The sequence below is a fragment of the Benincasa hispida genome, chromosome 9 (genome assembly GCF_027475165.1).
Source record: "Benincasa hispida cultivar pf3 chromosome 9, pf3_genome.v1.1, whole genome shotgun sequence".
In the NCBI taxonomy this organism is placed as follows: domain Eukaryota; kingdom Viridiplantae; phylum Streptophyta; class Magnoliopsida; order Cucurbitales; family Cucurbitaceae; genus Benincasa; species Benincasa hispida.
Window position 1 is genome coordinate 12,608,207 of NC_143486.1, and position 27,882 is coordinate 12,636,088.

Here is a 27,882-nt window from a genome sequence, read left to right on the forward strand (position 1 = left end):
GAGAACAACATACATCTTTTTTAAAATAAAGTGTCAAATGATCAATCCTAAGTAACTTATAAACCATCACATGCTTTATTTGGTATATACCACAATTTTTTTTTTCATATTCACTTTTTTCCACAAACTAACCAAAAGAATTGGAATTTTGGTTAGGATATCTGAAGTAATATATCACAGACTTCAAAAAAATAAAGAAAGAAAATGAACACGAGAACCATTTCAGAAAACTAGTAACAACCACCTACTACTCAATTTCCATTCCCATTAATCATAATTCATCACAAACTAACATAAATAATTACTGTAGGATAGTAATGTCACTACAACACTTAGTCTAATCTAGAACGTCATAATAATGTTATAAAAATTACCTCAAGTTTCGTCCGACTGTTCATGAACCCTTTCTTCATTTGGCCTATCCGATCCACTGTTAACCTTGCTAATGTTTCTTCCATAACCTTCAGTTTTGGCCAAAAAGCACAAGCCCGTGGTCTTTGCTCGAGAGATCATAGAGTCACTGCGTAGGATTTTTGGCCAACCAACCACAAATCTTAGGCATGATGCTCTAAAGAACAACTTTAACGTCTACACCAACAAGGAATTATCCATTAGGGAGCATGTCCTTAATATGATGGTTAACTTCAACGTGGCCGAGATGAATGAGGTTGTCATAGATGAGGCCAACCAAATTAGCTTTATTCTGAAAATTCTTCCAAAGAGTTACCTCCAGTTCCCAGCAACGCGGTTATGAACAAGATTGAATACAATCTTACCACATTTCTAAATAAACTGTAGAGTTATGAGTCTTTGAAGAAAGTCAAAGGACAAATTGGGGAGGCAAACGTCGCCGTTCCGCAAAAAAATTTCATAAGGGTTCAACCTCTGGGACTAAGTCTGTGCCTTCTTTCTCAAACCCTAATAAGTGGAAGAAGTAAAAAGATGGTAAGGGAAAGAACAAAGCTAATCCACTTGCTACTACCCAGAAGGGTAAGAAGGTCAAAGCTGCAAAGGAAACTTGTTTCCATTGCAATCAAGATGGGCACTGGAAACAAAACTACCCAACTTACTTGGCTGAAAAGAAGAAGGAAAAGGAAGGTAAATATGATTTATTTGTTCTAGAAAGGTGTTTAGTGGAGCATGATAATAATGCCTGGATACTTGATTCAGGAGCCATTAATCATATTTATACCTCTTCACAAGAAAATAGTTCTTGGAAACAGCTTGAGGCTGGGGAGATGATTCTTCGAGTAGGAACAGGCGAGGTCGTCTCGACAGTTGCAGTAGGGAGCATTAGGTTATTTTTTGACTCTAAGTTCATATTGTTAGACAATGTTTACTTTGTTCCTAATTTCTAAAGGAACTTAATTTCAATTTCATGTTTGTTGGAGCAGTATTATAATATATCGTTTATTTGTGATAAAGCTTTATCTCAAAAAATGGTGTTGATATATGTTCCACAACAAATGAAAATAACTTATATGTACTAAAGTCGTTAGTATCTAAAATGCTTTATAATGTTGAAATGTTCAACACTGCAACTACACAAAGCAAAAGAAGAAAAGTTTCTCCAAAAGAAAACGCTCATCTTTGGCATCTAAGACTAGGTCATATTAATTTCAATAGGATTGAGAGATTGGTTAAGAATGGACTTTTAAACGAGTTTGAAGAAAGTTCTTTACCAGTATGTGAATCTTGTCTAAAAGAAAAAAAATGACAAAACGATATTTTACTAGGAAAGGTTATAAAGCCAAAGAACCCTTGGAGCTTATACATTTAGATCTTTGTGGTCCAATGAATGTTAAAGCAAAGGGAGGTTTTGAATACTTCATCACTTTTATTGAGGATTATTCTAGATATTTGTATGGTTACCTAATGCAACATAAATCTGATACAATTGAAAAGTTCAAGGAATATAAGGCTGAAGTTGAAAATTTATTAGGTTAAAGGATAAAAATACTTCGATCAAATCGAAATGGAGAGTACATGGTGAAAGAGCCCTATGAAGGGTCCTTGAGCGGAAGTGGGGATCGTCCCAATTTTCTAAATTCAAAGAACTCAAAATTTACAGAAAAGAACATAAAATAATTATGGATTTAATTTAGAAATTGCAGCATACTTGAAAACGAAAAACAGAAAAAGAAAATTGGGTTCTAAACCCTTACCTTTGAAGATCGGTTCTTAATTGATTCTTCGAACTCCAATTGGGCACCACCACAATCCCTACCACGATATTCTCTGGGATGAGAACACAAAATTTTGTGGGCTCTGGCTATTTTAGTGAGGGAATCTAGAAAATTTGAGAGAACATGAGAGGAGACAACACCCAAAACCCCTATGTGTTTTTCTCTGGATGATGAAGGAAGAAGATCAACTCCCAATTGCAGTTTCACTAACGTGATGGAAAGAAATAAGGAAGGGAGTTACAACTCACACCAAAAAAATAATTATAAAAAACAATTAATTAATTTAATTTAATACTTAATATTATAATATATCAAATACATTATAGTAATTATAACTCATATAATTATATTAACTTAATTATATCACATATAATTCATTCCCTCAACTAATTTGAACAATTCAAATTAATTAAAAAAACTTATTCTTATTAATTCCCATTGAGCTACCGAAGGGACCTCATGGACCTATAACTTGAAGCTCCAACAGTACATGAATAATTAATTAAACTCTTTTGATTAAAATATTCACCATCCGTTGACTGACGGACACTCCACTAAAGACCATCAGCTGCACTCTTTGCACTACAGATATATTTTTGTATCCACTGGATACCAATCAGCAGTACGATGACCCTTCACAAAATGCTCGTAAGTACAGCTAGGCCAAAATTATGCTTTTGCCCTTATAGTTACATCTAACTCCTTAAGTACTATTAATCCCTCTAATGAACAATAAATCATAGTCCAACTATGACTAAACCCTTCTCGGGCCAGGAGAGAGTGTGGCGCCACATTGCTCAGGCCTCGAAATCAGCCCTTAAAGGAGAAATTGATTTACTTACCCCAACGTTAGGGAAGGAGTGAATTCCTTCTTGTGTAGTTGTGTTCACAGCTCCCCAATTAGACGCATCTTCAAAATGGTAGGCATGTTGAGTTGGCAATCTGGCTATTCTCACTCATACAAATCAAAGGACTACCTTCATAAGCAAGAGTTCACAACTCACTTAGGATTCAGTTCATGTTACTTATGGTCATCTTGGTGAAATGTAAGTCTCTATTATGAACAACATTATATAATGAGACTAAACATTTCGTGGTCTGGTCTCATACAAACTCCTTTGTATAGAATATCCCTGCTCACATGTCTCCACGTGAATGATCAGGATCAGATTATTTGTAGCATTTTACAACAATTGTAACATCTACAAAGTAGGTCATACTCATAGTGTCACCAAGATAAGGTATCCATCTACTATAGACCATTTAAGTTATCACTTAAACATGATCCACCCATACGTCTCTACATATATATTTAACCTACAAGATAAACTTGGATGTTAGTTTATTGGTTCGTAGTTAATGCAACTAAAAATTGAAATAAAACATCATATATTTTATTAAATAAGATGTTTGTACATTACAATTATAAACTACAGAATCCTACGAGATTTAGGGCATCAACCCCAACACATGGATATAGGATTCTAGAAGTATATGATAGAACATAGAATCACATCTCAATTCTTACTGTCATACACCTCAACAAAACGATGTATCAGAAAGGAGAAACATAACCAGTTAGACATGGTTCGGTCCATGATGAGTTATGCTTCTCTACCAATCTCGTTCTGGAGTTATGCAGTGGAGACTGCAAGATACCTTTTGAACCAAGTTTCATCAAAGAGTGTATCTAAAACACCTTTTTAATTATGAAGAGGTCGTAAAAGTAGTTTACAGCATATTGGAATTTGGAGATGTCTAGCACTTGTGTTTGTGGTAAATCCGAAGAAGTTGGAACAACGTTCAAATTGTGCCTCTTTGTAGGCTACTTCATAGAAATGAAAGGTGACCTCTTTTACGATCCAAAATAGAATAAAGTGTTTGTATCGACAAATGCAACTTTCTTGGAGGAATACCACATTAGAAGTCATAAATCAAGAAGTAAAATCATATTACATGAACTCACAAAAAAACTACTGAAATTTCAACAAAAGTGTTGAAGAAGGAAACACTTTAACAAGAGTTGCAGGAGAATGAAACACTTCAAGAAGAGTTGTTGATGTTCCTTCATCGAGTCAAGCACATCCTACTCAATAGTTGGGGGAGCATTGACGTAGTGGAAGATTAGAATCCAACCCATTTTCTATTTGGGTTTAACTGAAACTTAGAGTATCATACAAGATGATAACATTGAGAATCTGTTGACCTACAAACATGAAATGATTGATTTGGACAAGGATGAATGGATTAAAGTCATGAATCAAGAAATGGAGTCTATGTACTCCAATTCTGCCTGGGAGCTTGTAGATCAACCTAATAGGGTAAAACCTGTAGGTTGTAAATGGATCTATAAGAGGAAAAGAGGTGTAGATGGAAAGGTGCAAACCTTTAAGGCTAGATTAGTAGCAAAAAGTTATACCCAGATTAAGGGGGTGGACTATGAAGAAACCGTCTCGCATGTTACTATGATAAAATTTATCCAAATTCTCTTGTCCATTGCCACATATCATGACTATGAAATATAGCCAATGGATGTCAAAACTTCCTTTTTGGATAGTAATCTTGAGGAGATAATCTACATGTGTCAGCCAGAAGGATTCAATGAACAAGGCCAAAAGCAAAAGGTTTGCAAGCTAAATCAGTCCATCTATAAAGTGAAACAAGCATCTCAATCTTGAAATATAAGGTTTGACGTTGCAGTCAAAACCTATGGCTTCAATCAGAATGTCGATGAACCTTGTATTTACAAGAAGATCATTAATGGTTCAGTAGTATTCTTGGTGTTATATATGGATGATATCCTACTCATTGGGAATAATGTAGGTTTTCTTACCAAAATTAACGAATAGTTGGCTGCTCAATTCCAAATGAAATATTTTGAAACACAATTTTTTCTAGGGATCCAAATCATTAGGGATCGTAAGAACAAATCTCTAGCCTTGTCTCAAGTACTGTATATAGACAAAATGCTTGTTAAATATTCAATGTAGAATTCCAAGAAAGGTGTACCACCTTTTAGGCACAGAATTATATTGTCTAAGGAACAGTGTCCTAAGATACCTCAAAAAGTTAAGAAAATGAGACAGATTCCTTATGCATTTACGGTAGGTAGCTTTATGTATGTCATGTTGTGTACTAGGCCCGACATCTACCATGCAGTGGGAGTGGTCAACATATATCTATGCAGTCCAGGATTTGATCACTAGACAACAGTTAAAGTTATTCTCATGTATCTTAGGAGAACGAGAAACTATATACTTGTGTATGATACTAAGGATTTGATCCTTACAGGATACATTGACTCTGATTTTTAGACTGATAAGGATTCTAGGAAATCCAAATCAGGATCAATGTTCACTATGAATAGAGGAACTATATAGTATGGCGCAACATTAAGCAAGGATGTATTGTGGATTCCACAATGGAGGCAGAATATGTGGCTGCTAAAGAAGTTGTCTAGCTCAAGAATTTTCTAACGAATTTGGAAGTCGTTCCAAACATGAACTTGCCCATCACCCTTTATTGTGATAATAGTATTGCAGTGAAAAACTCCAAGGAGCCTCGAAGTCACAAACGAGGAAAACACATTGAGCACAAATATCATCTCATTAGGGAGATTGTGCAATGGAAAGATGTGATCGTCACACAGATTACCTCAGAGCACAACGTTGCTGATTCATTTACAAAAGCTCTCACGGCTAAGTTTTTTAGGGCCATCTGAAAGCCATGGGTCTATGAGATATGAGTCATATAATCTAAGGCAAGTGGGAGATGTTGTTGGGTATATTGTATACCCTAGTTTATTGTATTGTATTTGATATTGTATATCTCACTCGCTTTAGGACAAGTAGGAGATTTTTAGTGTCCTAAATCTCATATATTTTGTAGTTTGTAAATAAAAATGATATATTTAATAAAACAAGAGGTATTTTATTAACATTTAAACTGTATTAATTCAATCCAATAAACTAATATCCAAGGTTATTTTATGTAACTTAAAACATGTATGAAGTTGACATATAGGTGGATCATGTTTAAGTAATAACCTAAATGGTTTGCAGTAGGTGGATAAGATTGGGTACCTTATCCTATTGACACTACGAATATGACCTGCTCTGTAGTTGTTATATTTATTGTAAAGTGCTACAAATGATTTGATCCTAATTGTTAAGTAGAGACATGTGAGCGAGGGTATTCTATACAAAGAGTACGTGTAAGACCCAACCACAAAATAAATAGTCGCTCTGAAGAGACTTACATTTCACTAGGATGACCATAGATGACTTGACCTTAACCTTGAGTAAGTTGTGACTCTTGTTTATGAGGGTAATCCTTTTATCTGTATGGGTGAGAGTGACTATGTTAGTCGACTTAACAAGCCTACCATTTTGGAGATTTTTCCGATAAGAAGTTGGGAATAGAACTATGCAAGATGCATTTCATTCATTACCGACCTTAAGGAAAGTAGATAGATTACTCCCTTAATAGCTGATTCCAGGTCATGAACAATGAGGCCTTAACCTCTCACTGGTCCGAGAGGTGTCAGTTTATAGTTGGATTATAAGCTTTTTGTTCATTAAAGGAATCAGTGGTACTTCAGAAGTTAGATGTAACTGCAGGAATAAAACGATAATTTGACTTGGTTGTAGTTATGAGTGATTTGTGGAGGGTCAACTAACTATTGATTGGTTATATTCTTAGACACAAAAATATATCTGCAATGCAAAGAGTGCAGTTATCAGTCTTTAGTGGAGTAACCGATAGTTAATGAACATTTATTAATTTAATTAAAGAGATTAATTAATTAATCTTATATCATTGGAGCTTCTAATCTGTAGATCCATAAGGTCCCTTGTTAACTCACTAAAGGATAGTAATGAGGAATAATTTGAATTGTTCAAATCAATTGACAAAATTTTAATATTAATGAGATTAATATATAATGGTTAATTACAGATGTGATCTATAATCCAAATTACGTAAGAGAGAAATATATGAAATTCAAATATTAAATTCATGTGAATTAGATTTACGAAGAATTTAAATAATTATAATGTTAGAAAGGTGAATATATGTAAATATGTGATGTTTATATGTTAATTAATTAACTATATATTAAATAAGATTTAATATATTGTTATTTAATTAATATGCCAATTAATTAAATAAAGGTTATTTAATTAATTAGCATTAAGGGTGGAAAAGAAAATACTTGGAGAAGGGGTTAACCTTTCTCCATATAAATATATCCTTATAGCCCATTTAGGGAAAAGAATTTTTATTGTGCAAAAAAAAAAATAATAAATAACCCTAACCTCCACCAAATTTCTCTCTACTCTCTCAACAAATTCTCTTACCTCTTCCTCTTCCAAGTGTTAGTGACCACACTTCTAACCCTTGCAATCCTAGAGAATAACAAGTTTATTCTTATAGTGGTGTTCTTGATCATTGAATAGTTGTTTCATGAGACAAGTAAGAGGAATTTTATGAGAAGAACGAGATTCAACAAAGGTGAGGTCCTTCTATCCCATTTCTTCTTCTTCTATAGCATGTTGAATATGATGTTTATCCTCTATTCTTCTTGTGTGGACTACTATAATTTTATTTCAATTTAATGGAAAAGCTAAATGCAAAGCAATCTCACGCTTCCACGGGAATTTGATTCCCTTGAAGTATGATGTCGAAGTACGCCTTCAGTTTCACACCTTTTATCCTTGTGAAACCTCATATCCTCAGCAGTATGTTTTGAAAGATACAATCATTGCAGTCTTGTCTTTAATGAAAAACTTCTTAACACTTGTTGTAGAATTTTTTTCCCCTTTGCATTTTTCAATTTGTACCCTGACTCTCCACAATGCAGAAAATGGTCAAGTGATGCATATTCTTTCCAGAATAGAGCACAATCAAACTCACACATGATTTCACTCACATTCCATACCCAAATCACGTAGTCTTTTTTTAGACTCATAATATGAGATTGGTAATCTTACACCATCAGGAAAGTCGTCTACTAATAATTGTAGTAACATATCAAAGGATTTATCATTCTAACGATTTAATACCTTACTGTACATAAGTTTCACTAAAAAATTGAATGAAGTAAATTTTAGGCATCCTAGATATAACTCTTCCTCAACATCGTCATACATTCCATAAAAAATGTATTTGCCTCATTCTGTTCATCTAATTCTCTATTAATGTCTTCATCAAAGATCGGACCATGCAAATCATTAATCATTTCAAGCATTTCAATCCTAATATTTCTAACTCTATCTTGATTTCTAAGATTTCTATCATCCTCTCTATTACGACTAGAATCTGAAAAATGTAGCACCAAGAAACCTTGTACCGTGTATTAAAAATGGAGAAAGATCTACCTTTTCTCCATGAAATATCCATCGACCGTAAGTCAAAGACATTCCATATTTGAATAAATGACGTTCTATGTCATCTAGTTTATTCCACTTGATATTTAAACAATTCGAAAATGGACATTTTATTTTTCCTTCTAACATCCAAATAATTCTTAGCAACTTCAAGAAAATTGGTGACACTGTTTGCATATTGACTAGATCCTCGATCTTTCAAATTTATCCAACTTCAATTCATAATATTGAAATTTTATCTACAAGTTGAGTCAACAATTAGATAATTAAATATTTGGAGGTCAAAGTACATAACAAGTTAATACCTAATTAGAAATCAAATTCAACCAACAGAACTTGAAAATAATATCAAAGAAAAATTTAGCAAAGGTTCTAAATTGTTTATGCATTCTTACCAATATTAATAAAATATAGAGCTAATCACCATTTTCATTCAGAATATCTGATGCAATAATATGGGTAAGAATTAAACCAACATCAAAATATCTAATGCAATAACATTAAGAAATTTTTTGCACCATAAATTAAATATATTATGACCCACAACTCATATACAAAATTTTATAATTACTCCATTCCTTTGTACTAATCTCATGCTTATATAGAAAATAAAATGGCGTTAATCTACAAAGAAAAAAACCTCAACAGCTACAGTGGCACAAAAGAGAATGTTAGCAACTCTTTCATGGTGAGCAAAGTTAGAAAACATAAACTTTGTTAAGAGAAGAAAAATGCTAATTAACAAACATAATTAAAGATGGATTGATAAATAAATAAGAAACATGGTTCAAGCACATCCAAGTAAAATGTTGGGGAGAGAATCAAAATTGAAGGATTCATCGGCATAAACATCAATATGTTAATTTCAGAAGCAACCTCGAAGTTCCCGTTTTTAACATATTAAATTAAGAAAAATGTTGTATACTAAGAAATTAAGCCCACTTGGGGAAGGTTATTTCAGCAAAAATCATGCTAGTCAGCTTTGGTCTGAAGCAAAAAGAAATCTCATAAGCACCAAAATCTTAAGCGAAACAACTTTATCAAATCCAAGATGGCGAAAAAAAAAAAATAAAGAAATTGAACATACCAAGACATCATGCGAGAAAGGTTCAACGACTGAATGTTGAAGAGATTTTGTGCTATTAATGGAGAAGAGAGGTTGTGACCGGAGAGATTGACGGTCGTCGCAGTGAGAATGGTGAAAAAACGCATGTCATAGTAAAATGTTGAGAGAGACATTAGGGAGAGCAAAATGAGACCTTTGATATTAAGTGAAAAACCCTAGTAAAAAATTGTATCTTTAGTGACACATAATAAACTCTTAGTGGCGCGATTTATTGTCACTAAAAGCTATCATTCCATTGACAAGAGCATAATGCCATTGAAAGTTTTAGTGACATAACCCACTACATTGTCACTAATTATTACTCTCTTTGGGACCCTTCCTTTAAATATCACTAAAAAAATCGACTTTAGTGACAATTATGTCACACGCCAGTAAAAATTCGTCACTAAATATCTCTTGTAGTGATTAGGCATATTTGTAAAACTAAAAACTATCTGATACTTTTGTAATATTGGGTCTAAACTTGGCCCATACCTGTAGTTGCCCTTTTTTTTATCTGGCAATGTTTTACTGTTTTTTAGTACAACAACTAAGTGATTCATTTAGGTTCCATTTGATTATCCTTTCGTCTTTTGTTTTTGAAAATTAAGTAACATTATTAAGTTGATTAAGTGTTTTCAAAATCCAACCTAAGTGTTGTGATTTTATCTTGTATTGTAGGCCCAATTAGTTAAAGAATCCGATTCAGATGACTAAGAGAGGTAGGTAAAATGCTTGGTGGAGAAGAGACCACGATGAGGTCTTGAATGAAGGACACATGCATTGATCTCTCTCTTTCTCTTCTATCGTGTTGAATGAAACAAAATACAGAGAATTATTGTGGTGAGTAAAACTATTCTCTCTCTCTACAAAAGAGTTCTGATTTTTCTCTCTACTCTTTCTAACTTTCTTTAGTTCTTGTGAGATTTGTAGCATGCAATTAATGAAGAAATGGAGGAAGAAGAAGATGAACACTCTGATGTATATGGTGTTGGAATTCATGCCCTAAATCTCGTAGGGTCATGTAGTTTGTAATTGTAGTGTACAAACTTTTTATTTATTTAATAAAATATAAGATGTTTTATTTGACATTTAGTAGCATTAAACCCACAAACCAATAAACTAACATCCAAGATTATCATCTGTAGCTTAAACATGTATGTAGAGACATACAGGTGGATCATGTTTAAGTGATAATCTAAATGGTCTGTAGTAGATGGATAAGGCTGGATACCTTATCCTGGTGACATTACAAATACGACCCATTTTATAGGTGTTACAATTTTTGTAAAGTGCTATAAATGGTTTGATCTTGATCATTCATGTGGAGGCATGTGAGCGTGGGTGTTCTATGCAAAGGAGTTTGTATAAGACCGGACCACGAAATGACTAGTCTCATTATATAACGTCGTTCATAATAGAAACTTACATTTCACCAGGATGACCATAGGTGACATTACCTGAATCGTGAATGAGTTGTGAGCTCTTGCCTATGAAGGCGGTTCTTTGATTTGTATGGATAAGAGTGGCTAGACCGCCAATTCAATAAGCTTACCATTTTGGGGATTCGTCTCATTGGGGAGCTGGAAACACAACTACACAAGATGGAACTGATTTCTTCCCCAATATTAGGGTAAGTAGATAAATTGCTCCCTTAAGGGCTAATTCCGTAGCTTGAAAAATGTTGTGCTATACCCTCTCCTGGCCCGTGGTCTTAGTTGGACTATGACTTATTATTCATTAGAAGAATCAGTGAGCAATTTGTGAAACAGTAATTTTGGCCTAGTTGTACTTATGAGCAATTTGTGAAGGGTCATCGCACTGTTGATTATCTAATGGACACTTAAATATATTTGTAGTGCGAATAGTACAGTTGTCAGTCTTTAGTGGAGTGTCCAACAGTTAATGAATGTTGAATAATTTAATTAAAGGAGTTTATTAATAATTCAAGTACCGTTGGGGCTTCAATCTACAGGTCCATGAGGTCCCCTTTGTAGGTCAACAGGAATTTGATGAGAATCAATTTTGGATTAATTTAAATTATTCAAATTAATTGAGGGAATTAATTATATGTGATGTAATTAATTTAACTTAATGATATATGATATAATTAATATATCGTATTGGATACATTATAATATAAAGTTTATTTGAGAAGAAATAAATATTTGAATGTGATTCAAATATTAATTATGTGAATTGATTCATATAATTAATTTTAATATAAATGAGATTTATATTATATATCATGCATTAATGAGAGAATGAAAAGTATAGATTATATTGTATTTGATACAATATTAAACTATAGGTTATTTGATATAACATATAGTTTAATATATACTATATGATAAGGTAGTTATTATATAAATATATATTAAATGGTTTATTAAAATAAATTATTTTAATTTACTTTGAAAATGTTAGGAATTATAACTCATTCTCCCTTTTCCTCTCTATTTCATGTGTGTCTAGAATGAGTGGAGAGAAGTTTTTTTTATTTTTTTCTCTTCTTGAGTTTTACAGAGTTCAAAGAAATGCTCTCTAAGAAAATTCTTTGAATTTGATCTCTTCTCTTTCTCTCAAAATTTTTCCCTTTTCCAATTTTTCCAAGAGCCCACAACTCCTTGGATGCTCATCTCAGAGAGTATAGAGATATTGTGGTGGTGTCCATAGTTTGAGGATTTCGAGTTTGTGACAGTACGTGACAAATTTTGGAGATGAGAAAATTCGTGAAGACTGAGTTTTCATCAAGGGTAAGGTTTTCTAGAAACCCTAATTTTCTTTTTCTCATTTTTTGGCGTGCTGTAAATATTTTCTATTGATTGCATAATTTTGTTTCTGTAATTTTGCGTTATGTGAAAAACTAAAAATTAGGATGATCTACGTTTCCGCTCAAGGTCTTCAAAGGTTCTTTTATTTGGTATCAGAGCGTGGTTTTGGTCCCAAATTTTTATTTTTCAAAATTTAATTGCAGTGATAGTGGGTTTGCATTATGTGTTTTTGTTCATGTGATGAATGTGTATAGAATGTAAATGGTTTATAATTATTGGATGTTTCGGGATTTTCCATTTAGCTTTATCGCTTTTTCTTTTACAAACCACGTAAAGGAAGTTGTTTTGGGCATATAAATCTTGCAATCAAGTTTGTATTTTTTTTGTATTGAGTCACTCCTGATGTTCCCGGTGAAATTCTAGAGAAATCAAAACCTAAATCGAAGCAGAAACAAAAGAAATGAAATCGAAGCATGCAACTCTTTATTATTGATTTTAATTCTAATTTCATTTATTATAATACTTATAAGAAATAAAATAATTAAAACCAACCAATATTGCAAGCTAGACATATATAAGTTATTTATAACAATTATAAATTAACTTAAGGTGGTGTCATACTTCATGTAATGTTCATTCATTACTAATTTATAACTTTTATATAAATAGCTAATGAACTAAGCTATAACATACATTTCATACAAATATTCAATCTTATATTACAAAATTTATAATATAAATGATGCATGGATATGCTATAATACATGCATACATATATCATAACTCTTATATTATATGATGCATGAGCATGCTTTATGTAATTTAAATCATGCATACTAATATATTATAACACTTATAATATAAAATGATGCATGAAATGAAATGCATAATCTGTGGTGGGTTTTAAAACTATATTACATACATTATGGTATATAAAATAAACATACATCACATGTATATTAAACTAAAGTTGATGGACTGAGATAGATAATCTCAAAACCGAAAATAAATGGCTAAACTATTACAAAAGATGAGTCCACCGGTTCGGAATAAGTGAATCGGGTCTTGAACCGCTCGCCTCGAACTGCTCCACCAAGAACCCTTATAGCTTGATCGTGTAGCAAACTCCTGATTGTTGAGTAACAAGGCGTCGAGTATAAACGATCGTATATATGTGATCGCATAGCTTTTGACTATGCGATGAGCATGAAAGTCTACGTAATCGTGCAGCGTGTATCGAGTATCGCATACCATGCGATCGTGTAGCTAATGACTATGCGATGAGCATGATTATCTACACGATCGTGTAGCGAGCGTTAAGTATTGTATACTGTGCGATCGTGTAGCTACTGACTATGCGATGAGCATGATAGTCTACACGATCGTTTAGCATGCAGGGGCCCTACAAATAAACTTTGTAAAAACAGAAAGTCACAAACAGAGATTACTACCCCAAAACATCCATCAACAACCATCCACATACATTTAACATTTAAACGCAATGCAAAAAATAAAACCCACCACTACTGTAAACTATTTCAATACAGAAATGGAATTTGGAATCAGAACTACAACCTGGCTCTGATTCCAATTAAAGGAACTCATTTTAAAGACATCCTTGAGAGGAATCAGATCGTCCAAATTCCATTTTGATTGAAAAACAAATTTACAACAAACATACAAAATATGCATTCTTAAATAAATTACAGCTTGCTTTTTATAAAGAAATAGAGTTCAAGAGATACTACCTTTGAAGAACCCTTCTTTTTGTATATCCCTCGATCTATTACGAACCTCGAACTCAGGAAACCTTAAAGACCCTCTTCAAGAACTTCACGAACAAACACAGAAGACAACCACTAGAAGCCTTTGATATACTCAGGGTGAGAGTCCAGGAGTTATGGGCTCTGACTATTTTGGTTTTGAGAGAGTTTTAGTTTGAAGGAGGAAGAAGATTGAAGAAGAACACAGAATGATTCTGTTCTTTTATCTATCGTATAGTAAATGGTCGTCAATCATGTAGAGTTTGTGCACCGTGTAGAAAAAAAAAAAAGAAAACTTTTTTTTCATTTATTTCAATTTCCACAAAAACTAATTAACCACCCACTAAGGTGGTTGAAGAGAAATTAGGAAAAATATAAAATTAATATAAATAAATATGATAACTAACTTATCATATCTTATTTATATTAAACTATATGCTATATCAAATATAACACATAATCTATAGTTTTAATATTATATCATATACAATATAAACTATAGTTAGTTTTTTCTATTTTTATGGTATTTAATATAAATCATATTTATATTAAATTAAACAACTATGAATCACATTCATAGAAAATATATTTGAATCTTATTCAAATATTTATTTCCTCCAAATAAACTATAATGTATCAAATACATTATAACAATTATATCATATATAATTGAATAAATTTAATTATATCATATATAATTAAATTCCCTTTTATTAATTTGAACAATTCAAAACCTAAAACCTGATTCTTAACTCAATCCTTTTGAGCTACGAAAGGGACTTTATGGACCTTGTTGGAGTTGATGCCCTATATCTCGTAGGCTCCAGTAGTTTGTAAACACATGTATCAACAAAAATTTTGTGATGTAATAATATGAGATATTTTATTCACTACAGTCTTTGAAATATGAGATATTTTAGTTGCATTGACCACAAACCAATAAACTAAAATCTCTTGTTATCGTTATAACTTAAGCATATATGTGATGACATACAATTGGATTGTGCTTTAAGTGATAACCTAAATGGTCTGTAGTATATGAATAAAGAAAGGAAACCTTATCTTAATGACGCTACGAGTGTGGCCCGCTTTATAGATGTTACAAGTGTTAAAAGTGCTACAAATGGTCTGATCCTGACCATTCATGTATTAGACATGTAAGCGGGGATGCTCTATACAAAAGAGTTTGTATAAGCCCGGACCACGAAATATTTAGTCTCATTATATAACGTCGTTCATGACAGAAACTTTCATTTCACTAGGATGACCATAGGTAACATAACCTTAATCCTGAGTGAGTTGGGAACTCCTGCCTATAAGGGCAATCCTTTGATTTGTATGGGTGTAAGTAGCCAGATCGTCGACTCAAACCTAACACTTTGGGGATTTGTCTGATTGAGCAGCTGAGAACTCAGCTACACAAGATGGAATTCATTCCTTTCCCGATTCAGGGGTAAGTAGATAAATTGCTCTCTTAAGAGCTGATTCCAAAACTTGAACAATGTGGCGCCACACCTTCTCTTGGCCTGAGAAGGATTTACTCATAGTAGGACTATGATGTATTGTTCATTAGAGAAATCAGTGGTACTTAAGAAGTTAGATGTAATAATAGGGAGAAATGGTAAATTGACTCGATTGTACTTACGAGCGTCTTGTGAAGGGTCGTCGTACTATTGATTGGTTATATCCAATGGATACAGAAATATATCTATAGTGTGAAAAGTGTAGCGTCGATCTTTAGTGAAATGCCCGACAGTTAACAGATCGTGGATATCATGATTAAAGATTTTAGTCAGTTATTCACGTACCGTGGGAGTTTCAAGCTACAGGTCCATAAGGTCCCCTTGGTAGCTCAATGGATTCATGTTAAGAATCAGTTTTTGGGTTAGTTTGAAATGTTCAAATTAACAAGAGAAAATTTGATTATATATGATATAATTAAATTGCATCAATTATATGAGATATAATTGACTTAATGTAATAGATACATTAATTGGAGGAATTATTATTAAATGCTATAATGGAGAAAAAGAACCATGGTTTATATATTGCATGAAATGTGATATTAAAACTATAGGTTATGAACATATTATTTATTTGTAATTAAATTAATTATGGGATAATTGATTCTGGTTTTTTCTCCTAATAACCAATTTAGTGGGAAGTTGTGATCAATTATAGTAACTGATGAATAAAATGAAAATCGTTTTCATTTTTTCACTATGCAATCATTAAGCGATTGATAATCGAACGCATAAAAGAAATAGTTATATGATAGCTTGAGAGCATAAACGATCGTGCAACGAGTTTGCTATACGATAGACACTTGTTTTTTAAACGATCAAGTACTCATCTATACGATAGACTTTAGTCATCTCCCACTTACTCGATCGTCCATACGATTTGTCAATTCCTCCTACCCTCTACCAAATCCATACGAAGCCCACAACTCTTGGATTTTCACACCGAGAATACTGAGGTAGCCTTCTGGTGGTGTCTACTTACTGTTCGAGGGTCGAGTGTTGTTTGTTTTTGTTCGAGGAGATTGCTGGGGTGTGACGTTCGTGTTGGTAAACGATTGTGTTGTTAGATCAAGGGAATGAGAAGAATAGTTCTTTAAGGGGAAGTTCTTTTGATCCTTAGTATTTTCCTTTTGAGCATGTTATAATTTAGAGTTTATGCATAACTATTACGGTTTGATTGTAAATGTGTATGTTCTATCACAATGGGGTTTGGAATGATCTCACTTCCACTCACCGGTCTCTTTGATAAGAGTTCCTTCAGACATGTAGCTCGAAGCTCCAACGGTACGTGAATAATTAATTAAACTCTTTAATTACATTATCCATCATTCGTTACTGTCGAACACTCCACTAAAGATCGACAGTTGCACTCTTCACACTACAGATATATTTCTGTGTCCATTGGATATAACCAATCAACAGTACAATAACCTTTCACAAATTGCTTGTAAATACAGCTGGGCCAAATTACTGTCTTGCCCCTATAGTTACATCTAACTTCTTAAGTACCACTGATCCCTCTAATAAACAATAGATCATAGTCCCACTATGACTAAACCCCTCTTGGGCCAGGAGAGAGTGTGGCGCCACATTGCTCAAGACCCGGAATCAGCCCTTAAGGGAGCAATTTATCTACTTATCCATACTTTGGGAAATGAGTGAATTTCATCTTGTGTAGTTATATTTTCAGTTCTTCGATCAGACGAATCTCAAAATGGTAGGCTTTTTATGTCGGCGATCTGGCCACTCTCACCCATACAAATCAAGGGACCGCTCTCATAGGCAGGAGTTCACAAACTCACTCAGAATTAAGGTCATGTTACCTATGATCATCCTGGTGAAATGGAAGTCTCTATTATGAACGGCGTTATATAATGAGACTAATCATTTCATGGTCCAATCTTATACAAACTTCTTTGTATAGAATATCTCCGCTCGCATGTCTAATACGTGAATGATCAATATCAAATCATTTGTAGCACTTTATAATATTTGTAACACGTACAAAACAGGTCATACTCGTAGTGTCACCAGGATAAGGTACCAGGATAAGGTACCCAACCTTATCAATATACTACAGACCATTTAGGTTATCACTTAAACATGATCTACCTATGTGTTTCCACATTTATGTTTAAGTTACAACGATAATCTTGGATGTTAATTTATTGGTTTGTGGTTGATACAACTAAAATATCATATATTTCATAGACAAAGTTAATAAAAATATCATATATTATTAATTGCATAAGAGTTTGTTCATATAAGGTTTACAAACTATAGGACCCTACGAAATTTAAGGCATCAACCCCAACACTTCCAACCCCTTAGCACTAATGTGTGACAGCCTCTTATGCCAAATGTCAGCTTCTGCCAATTCATTAGTGGTCACTGCATATGCCCCTATCATCATTTCAATTCCTTTGACCACAAATAGGTCATTGACCTTCTCTCCAACTAGAACCATCTTAGAATCTTTAAGAGCTTCAAGAGTTCCATCCTTTCCTCTGTATTCACACCCTACTGCATCTAGTATTCCTAAGGATATCAAATTTCTCTTGAGAAGTGGCACATGTCTGACATTTCTGAGGAGTTTCACAGTACTATCTTTGAATTTTAATGACGCTAATCCAATTCCTTCAATTTTACAAGCCTGATTGTTACCCATGTAGACCATTTCTCCATCAATTTCCTTGTAGGTGTTGAACCAAGGTCTCATAGGGGTCATATGGTAGGTGCATTCAGAGTCCAAGACTCAATCATGTTTCCTAAGGGGGTTTACATGATTTCCCTTGTCTTTATTGAAGTTAGTACATCAGAGTAAATGTAAGACCCTACTACAACTAAAGCTTCAGGCTATTTGCCTTTAGCTTCGTTCTTTTTTTCCTGATTCTTAGAGGAAATAATCCTTGATTAAGTGGTTTTTCTTCTTGCAATATTTGCATTTAATCTTCTATTCAGGTTTGTTCTCATCAGTGTGTTGCTGTTTTCCTCCCTTAGAGTGATTGGGCTTAGAACTCCCCTTCACAAACAGCACTTCACCACTAGGTTGTTTCTTCTTCATAGTTTGAATCTAGAGCTCTCTTGTTCTTAAGGATGTGATGATTGCATCAATGGTTATAGTATTCGTTCCATATTTCAAACCATTCTTAACTTCTCTGTAGAAGTCTGGTAGGGAGTTTAGAAGCATATAAACCTCATTTTCATCACCTATTTTCTCTCCAAGGTTCTTAAATTCAGCAACAATTTTCTTAAATTCATCATGATTGTCAGAAAGAGATCTTGATGAGTCCATTTTAAATGTAAAGAACCTCCCCTTAGGTACATCTTATTTGGAAGATTCTTGGTTACAAATAGATCTTCTAGCTTAGTCCAAATCTTATAGGTTGTCTCTTGATCAAGAATTTGCCTTAAAACATTGTCACTCACATTTAGAACTAAAGTACCAAAGGTTGTCAGCTCCCAGTCTTCCTATTCTTGAGTTATGACTATATTTGGTAGAGTAGATGGATCAAGAAGGGTCTTGTGAGCCTTTTGTTGGCCAAGGATGGCTCTGATTTTAGTTTTCCGCAAGCCAAAATCACCCTTTCCATTGAATTTCTTCATTTCAAACCTGCCATGACTACACTGATTCTTGATTCTTAATTCTTGATTCTTCAAGAACTGAAATCTTGATAATCATTTATGCTCTAATACCACTTTGTTAGGCTTTTATCTTATATTGTAGGCCCAATTACTTGAAGAATTTGATCCAAATAATTAAGAGAGGTAGGTAAAATACTTGATGGAGAAGAGACCACAATGAGATCTTGAATGGAGGACACATGCAATGGTCTCTCTCTTTCTCTTCTGCCATGTTGAATGAAACAAAATGTAGAAAATTATTGTGTTGAGTAAAACTCTTCTCTCTCTATAAACGAGTTCTGATTTTTCTCTTTACCCTCTATAACTTTCTTTAATTTTTGTGAGATTTGAAAGGTAAGAGCTGAAGATTTGTAGCATGCAATTGATGAAGAAAAGGAAGAAGAAGAAGATGAATACTCTGATGTACTTGGTTCGACCTAAAAGTGTCTACATCCACGGGAAGGAAAGCATTTTTATTGAAGGTTGTTTTACAAGAAGATAAGAGCTCTCTTTTTCAGATTTCTTTCTTTATACATTTAAATTCGAAGTAGATCTATTTTTATAACATGTAGATTTTAGTTACATGTTTGTTAGAGATTGTAAAGAGATAAATTAGTTGTTGAAATCATTTTTGTTTCACTAAGTTGATTCAATTGTTTCGATTTAGAATATCATTTGGAAGTGATGCAATTATAATTTTAATTTCAATTTAATGGAGGGTTTATATGGACTCAATTTAGAATTTTTTTTTTTCAATCCCTATAATTATGGGTTTGAAGTTTTAATCGATAAATTTAGTTTTGTTATGAGTTGTCAACTAAAATGTTTTATAACCTTAATCAAATGGTAAAAAGTTTGATGTATAATTGAACTACAAAATATTTAGAATTGATGGACCAAAATAAACATTTTCAAAAAGGTTTGAAACCAAAATAAAATAATTTCTATAAGTTGATTATATTGACCTGTTTTTTTCCCAAAACAGATTAAATAGACCTTTTTAAAAGGTTTGACAAATAAAATACAGAATTTGTTTTTAAATTCATTAAATATAAAAAATAAAAAATGAAGTTTAAATATAGGGAAAATACCTTTTTAGTCTCAAAATTTTAAAAATAAGTGTGTTTAGTCCCTAATATTTTAAATTAGTCATTTTAGTCTCAACTTTTTTAGAATAGGTTAAAGTCACTCAATTAATAAATATATTAAATTTAAATATAAAATTAATTAAAATATAATTGGCAAGATGACTTGGAAAAAAATGTAATTTTTTTAATATTTCACACTTCTCTCTTCTCTCCTCTCTCATATCCTCTCTTCTCCATTTACATGTCTTTTGTTTGTCATTTTTTAAATTGGAGAACATACGGAATTTGCTCACTTCTCTCTCTTCTTTCTCTCACATGGATTAGGAACAAACAAGTTGAAAGAGATTCTAAATTCCTCCCTAGAGAGAAAATTTCAAAAAGAAAAGAAAAGTCTTCAAATTCTTCATTTCTCTATATGTATCGACTGATCGTCTCTTCCACTCAGATATCTCAACAAATTTCCTTCTCGCCAGAAAAGTTTCCATCACCATTGGCAACTCTATCTTTTTCCAACATCTAAAATCACAAAGACAAATCTGTACAAAGAAAAGAGAAGAGAAGGGGAAAAAACTATTTGGGATTTTTGTACTTTTCTTCAATAAAATTACATTCTTTTAAGTTGATTTGCTTTTTAGAAGCCATGAAAGTTACGACTTAAAACTTTTCTTTAACTTTTGTCATTTGTTTTTTATTTTGATTTGGTATCTGTTTTTTCTTACAACAAAAGACAATTTTTTTATCTTCGAAAAATCTTTGATCCATATATGCTACATTCAATTTCTTTTCTCGTGAGAGAAAGAAGAGAGAGAAGTGAGCAAATTTCATCATCTTCTTCAATTGAAAATTTGACAGACAAAGGGCATGGAGATGATGAAGAGAGAGGAGAGAAGAGAGCAAGAGAAGGAAAGAAGAGAGAGAAGTGGGAAATATTAAAAAAAAAAAATTCAAACCATCTTGCCACGTCATATTTTTCATTAATTTTATAATTAAATCTAATATATTTATTAGTTGAAGAACCTTTTAAGACTATTCTTAAACATTCGGAGACTTTGGTTAATTTGAAATATTAGGGACCAAACTCACCAATTACTAACAAATCTTGGATGAAAAAGTTTGTTTCTCTCGTTAATTTTATTAAAAAAATTCATGATTATAGATTTTAACTTAATTTTGGAAATTACAAGGAATGGCTACAAAAATAATATTAAAGTATTCACTTATACATTTGTATATCTACATCTCACTCACATAATTTTTTGGAAACGTAATAGTGAAATCAGTCCATTTGAAAATTGATACGTATTTACAATCAAACCAATCCAATTGAAAATTGCTATGTTTTTTTATTTAAGAAAATAAATGAATGCATGTTTTGTACTTTCTCACCCCTTTTTAATAATAAGATAACCATAAGATTCCGATTTATTTCAAATATCATCTAAATTTATTCGTAATTACATTTAATGTGTTTTAAATTTAAGAGTTATCTTATATTTTTAATTGTATATAATAATTTTTAATCATAAAATATCGTAAATTATGATTGTTTCATATATCATTTAGATTTATCTTCAAAAGTATTTAATGATTTTTAAATTTAAAAATTATCTTAAAATATCATTTAAATTTACTCGTAAACTATGATTTCTTCAAATATCATTTAGATTTATTTGTAAATTTAGTCAATATTTTTAAATTTTAAAAGTTAACTTCCATATTTTAGTTGCATTTAATCATTTTAATCATAACATAACCATAATGTTATGTTTCATATACCACTCAAATTTACTTATAATTACATTTGATAATTTTTAGATCTAAAAATTATTTTTAATATTTTAGTTGCAAAATTTTTTTCCAACATTTTAAATTTCAGTTTTTTTTAACCTTCATAAAAGTCGTTGAAATATTGGTGTAGAGTTAAGATTTAAATAATACAAAACATTCGTTTTGATTTCATTTAATAGTTACATGTATTCACTCGTGATTTTTTTTTTTTCTTTGACATGCAAGACTAGTTTTAATTGATTTAAGGTTTTTAACTTCCAACTCTCTACATAGTTTTTTTAAGTATTAATTGTCTAAAACTAAATTTAATATTCGAGTAAAAATGTATCATTTTGAAAATAATGACAAAATAGAATTTAAATTTAAATTTAAAACTCCTGGGATACAAGGTAATATTTTTAATAAAATAAAATAACGATGACGTGTTGGATAAAAAATGAGCATTTTTAAAATTTAAATTTAAAAAATGAAGGAATAAGAAAAGGATTGGTGTGACGGTAGTTGGATAATTCCGAAAAATAATTTAATTATAAATGAAAAATGAAACAGATCCGCTAAAGACGAAGCTCAAGAGTTTTTATGATTTATGTGTTATATTATAATCTTCTTCTCATCTCTACTCTCGAACTCCAAATTTCAGAATCATAATTCCAAAATTATGAGATCACAACGCAGATTCATAAATAATTTCTTCTTTGAACAATTTCCCCTTTCAATTACTTGGTATTACTGACAAACCTCTCTTCTTTCGATTTCTAGGGTTTCAACGGTTGTATTGTTCATGCTTGACTTGAATCTCGCATGCCCTAATTTCTTTTTGTTCTTCCTTTCAATTACCGGTTTCTTTCTTGCTTTTTATGTGTTCTTGTTTCTGTGATTTGGGGTTTCCGAATTTTGATTTTGCTTCGGTTAGATGAATGATATGGATCATACTCAGATCTTAATCAATCATAACTTCGTTGTTTGGACTCAGCCTCCGAATTTGCCTCCGGTTCTACCGTTGTTGGAGAATCGAAGTATGTTTCTTCAACCCTCTCAAAGGTCGCTCTCCACACCTCCTACTTCAAATCATGGCCGAGGTTTCAGAAAAGGGAAAAGGCCTGATATGAGGCGAAAAGATTTAACTGCAACAGCGTACAAACCCTCCAATTGGAACGAATTACAGTACCAAAATCGCTTGAAATCGAGGCGTTTCTATCCCAAGAAGAAATCCAACTACCGTTTTCCTCCTTTCGCGCCTCGCAATACCACTTCCTTCTTAATTCGAGCCAAACGATCCGGTGGTATTGCGTCGTTAGTGTCGCCTTATCCGGTCACCCCCGCGGTTTTGCCTACTCCCATTTTTTCGCCTCTGAGAGAAGTTCTTGTTGATATGGCTAAAGAGGAGTGGGGTCTTGATGGGTATGGCTCGATGAAGGGTCTGATTAGGCTTCGGTCGGCAAAAGATTACGAAGACGAAGAAGAAGAAGAAGAAGATGAAGTTGGGGAATCTGGTGATAGCGATGTGGAAGGACATTTGGAGGTGGAGAGACGGCTGGATCATGATTTAAGTAGGTTTGAAATGATCTGCCCAACTTCTGGTAGTGAAGAACAGAGTACCCTTTTGGAGAGTAGAGTGGACGATCGAGATTGTCACATATCCCAGCTTGAGGAGGAGAATTTGACATTGAAGGAAAGGGTATTTTTCATGGAGAGAGAGTTAGAAGACCTAAGAACAAGGATTCAATGCTTGGAAACTGAAGGTTGGCGCCTCCAACTTATGGACAATAACAAAGAGGAAACTGCAGCATCTGAGAACGCCTTTGATAATGGTGGCAACGACCATGCTTACTCTGAGAAAAGCATTAATGGCATTGGGAATGAATGAGATTACAAGTCTCATTTACCAAACTCAACTGAGGTGAATTTGTGCAAAATATTTGCATTAGTCTTATCTTGTCTTAGGATTAATTTTAGAGTTAACTTTCAGTTTGTGTAGTTTGATGACTTCTTTTTTTAATCCTTTTTCCTTGTGGGTCTGACTCAAATCAGAATCTGTTGACCATACATCTTTAGTAGTGTACAGAACTAACCCTTATGTAAGAAGTTTGTTCTATCTGTTCTTTTGTTCATATTTCTTAATCCTTTAGTCTTTATATGCATTCATTTCATTTGTTTTGATATGATAGAACAACTCTAAAAGTAATATAGACTAGAGAGGGGCTGTGTTTGGTTCAGATCTTTGTTCTCTAATGAAACACAGTTCATAAAGTGTTGGATGTCAGGACCTATTGTTTTTCAGAACATTGTGACGATAGCAGCTGCCTGAAAAGGGAAGTTTATGTGGTGAGTATAACACCTGCCAAGCCACAAAAAGAGTGTGCGTTGGTTTGGTAACATTAATGGTTCTTCTTGTTCACAGTTTCAGGCATTGTATCAGCTCTTTTCACTGCCGGAGCTTTGTGCATTTAACCGTTGTTCTTCACAGAGCTGAATCCTGTATCTGAAGGCAAGGTCAAATTTTGACGATGAGAACAGGTTGTTTTCCTTTTTCCTTGATTGGTTTCTGAAAAAAGCTACGTTCATTGTATTATTATTGTTGTTGTTGTTATTACTATTATTATTTGTGATTAGAGTGAAACGCACCAGGATGAGTTTGTAGTTGCATTCAACTACTGCTCTTAATTTGTAGACAAATGAGATAATCGATGTTGGCCTCTCTCATTTAATGTCTTTTTAAAAAATAATATAGGCTGCAATATTATTTTGATCCCAGTTTCAAATATTCCATTCTAGTAAATGTTTTTGTAATAAATCTTAAAAACTTTATGTTACTGGGGATTTTAAAAAGAATAATTTTTTTAAAAAAAATGTCTATTAGCGTTTGCTTTACAAATTTTGGAAAAATATTCCCAAAATATTTTTTTATTTAAAAAAAAAATTGAAACACTAAATTTAAGATTTATGAAAAATTCAAGCTCTAAGTTTTTATTTATTGGAAGTACTTAGACTAAACCTGGATGGAAATTTAAGTAGAGGGGTAAAATTGTATTTTAACTTATAATATATAATACGGAGATTCAAACCCAAAATGACATGGTTTATTGGAAATAAAATACAGATTTTGTAAGCATTATCAATATTAATTTATTACATAATATATGGTGTTGAAAAGACGAGCTTATTGTAACGTGTGTTTTTCCCCCAATGTTTATGATTTTGTTTCTTAATACTATGGATTAATCTCTACCAATAATAAACAATTAATATGAAGATAAAAGAGCTTTTGAGGGTATTAAAAAAGGCTATTAAGGGGGAGAAAAAAGGGCCGGGCCCAAAAGACGGAGGTGGGCCTAAGTTTGGAGGGGCGCAAAAAAGCCCAACCCAATTACATAAGTATGAAGTACATGGCTTTCGCACGTGCAATGGAAAAGGGTACAGAAAGGATGTAGCAGCGTTTGGAAAGGGGAAATTTGCAAACCATTTGGAAGGGAAAAAAAATCGAATCGGTCGTACAGTGGTGAATGCATGTTTCTTTGTCGGTTTAATTGGTGGTCTTTGAGTGGGCCCCACCGACAACAGTATCAAATTTATAATAATTATGCAAATTATAATATGATGGAAAAAGTGTTACGTCTAATTTTCATGATTGCACCCCACATACGATATGATTGGTCACACCTGATTACAGGCCAACGGCCTCCGATCATATTCCATCTATATATCACATTTTAGTTTATAATCACATTTTATTTCACCTCGTTAAACATCTTTAAAACATAAATTTTTTCGATAAATTTTAATAAAAAATTTTATTGAGTTTAAATAATATATATTTGACATAAAATCAAAAATATATATATACACATCGTATTTGTTTGAAAAGTATAAAATTGAAAAGGAAAAGTTAAAATATCAACAAGAACCTTAAAAAGTACAAATAAAGTTGTTTTTAATTATAAAAGGGGTGAATATAATTTATACTTAAGTTACTTTTTCACTCTTTTTCCTCCTCCCACTCTTCGTATTGTTTAGGCTAATTTGTTGAAAACAAAAATCTAAAAGAAATAAAAATAATAATAATAATAATAATAAGTAAACATACTTAATGGGAAGGGTATAATGGGCATTTAACAAAAAATGAAGTGGAGATATATATACCTATAATTCAGTTTCAATTGATAAAATTTCAAATGATTTTTTAATACAAGATTATAAATAAAGGAAAGAGATGAAATAATATAATTAAACAGTGCATTGAGGTAAGATGTACATAGTTAAGTTTTGAGTTTATTTTTATATATTGAAAATACCAATTTCTATTAATTTAAACTTTTAAGTTTCTTAATCTAATCAAATTAGACCTTTGATTAGTGATTATTTTAAATCAATTTTATTTGAAAATAAACTAGAAATCTACTAGATAAGAAGAAAATTATCGTATGTTCTATTTTTAATTAACAAGGGAATAATAAAAATTAGAAATTAATCATATTAATGAAAGTCCCGACTTATATCTAATTCGTTATAGTACTTATGTATTACGATTTTACCAACACTTGTGGACTTTAAACGTGAATGGAGCTCTAGAGAAATATTTCACTCTATTATGGAAAGTACAGAATCATTGTAATTTGTGCTTCGAAATGAGGTATTTTCTACTAACATAGCTTTTGCACAATATTGGAAAGATCGATGTATGAGTTCAATTGCTACCAACATGCCGACCACGAGAGCAATCTCAAGCGTAACACAACTACTTCTCATCTTTGGTAGCCACATATTTCAACTAGATAGAAGCTAAACGATGATGCCACAAACTCATGCGGGATCCTGGCATGAACATGGAGAGATTGGTCGAATAATTGAATGTTGAAGAGATTTGATGTAACTTGGTGTCTGAATTTTTGGAACAAAAAATCTCTCAAATATGTGTGATAGTCTTTGCATTGTTCATAGTGAAGAACATTGTTTTGGTTCTAAAGCAAAATCCTAACAAAATGTTAATATAAAATTGTAATGAGTAGAGTAGTATGGGTTGGGTAGTTGGCACGTGCGAAGATGTAGGGAATGAAAAGAGGAGGAGAGGGGGTGGGACCAGGAAGATCCAGATGATTTGGGAGAGGATGAAGTTTGAATAATAATTTGATTGGACCAATGAAATGCAATGATGAAAATTGACTTTCTGTCATTCGCACGCGTTTCAGTTGTTTTTTTTCACCCACTATTTTCATTTTCCTATCTTTCTTCCCTTACCTAAACATCTTTTTTTTCTCTCTCTCTCTTTTTTTTCTTCGAAAAAATATATTTTTTTTTTTAATCCTTAAATTTTAAAATATTATACATTTAGTCTTTGAATTTTGAATTTGGTTCCAATTTTATCGCTACAATTTTATCCTTAATATTTTAGTTTGACTTCAATTTAATCCATATGTTTCAAAATTTACACTTTTAACCTTGATTTTTCACTAAATACTCATTTTCAGTCTTTAGAGTTTAATTTATGTTAATAAATTAGAAATCATTAATAAATATATATAAGTAATTAAGTTTCACTTATTAATCTCAATGGTAAAATATATAGTAACATTTTAAAACGTATGGACTAAATTAAAACAAAATTCAAAATTTAAAGACTGAATATATAACATTTTAAAATCTATAAA

General features: G+C 32.3%; 1 protein-coding gene and 1 long non-coding RNA gene across 2 annotated transcripts; one reads left to right on the top strand and one right to left on the bottom strand.

Annotated features, from left to right (window-relative positions):
* Window positions 1-288: 288 nt before the first annotated feature.
* Window positions 289-9,820, bottom strand: LOC150033634 (uncharacterized). Its single transcript, XR_016532418.1, has 3 exons — window positions 9,660-9,820; window positions 2,166-2,392; window positions 289-918 (listed from the first exon to the last, which is right to left on the bottom strand). It is a non-coding gene; the product is annotated as an uncharacterized LOC150033634 (long non-coding RNA).
* A 12,958-nt stretch (window positions 9,821-22,778) lies between these two features.
* Window positions 22,779-24,334, top strand: LOC120086952 (uncharacterized). The gene has a single exon (XM_039043766.2). The coding sequence runs from the start codon at window positions 23,151-23,153 to the stop codon at window positions 24,102-24,104; it is 954 nt and encodes a 317-aa protein (XP_038899694.1). The 5' UTR covers window positions 22,779-23,150; the 3' UTR covers window positions 24,105-24,334.
* Window positions 24,335-27,882: the final 3,548 nt, after the last annotated feature.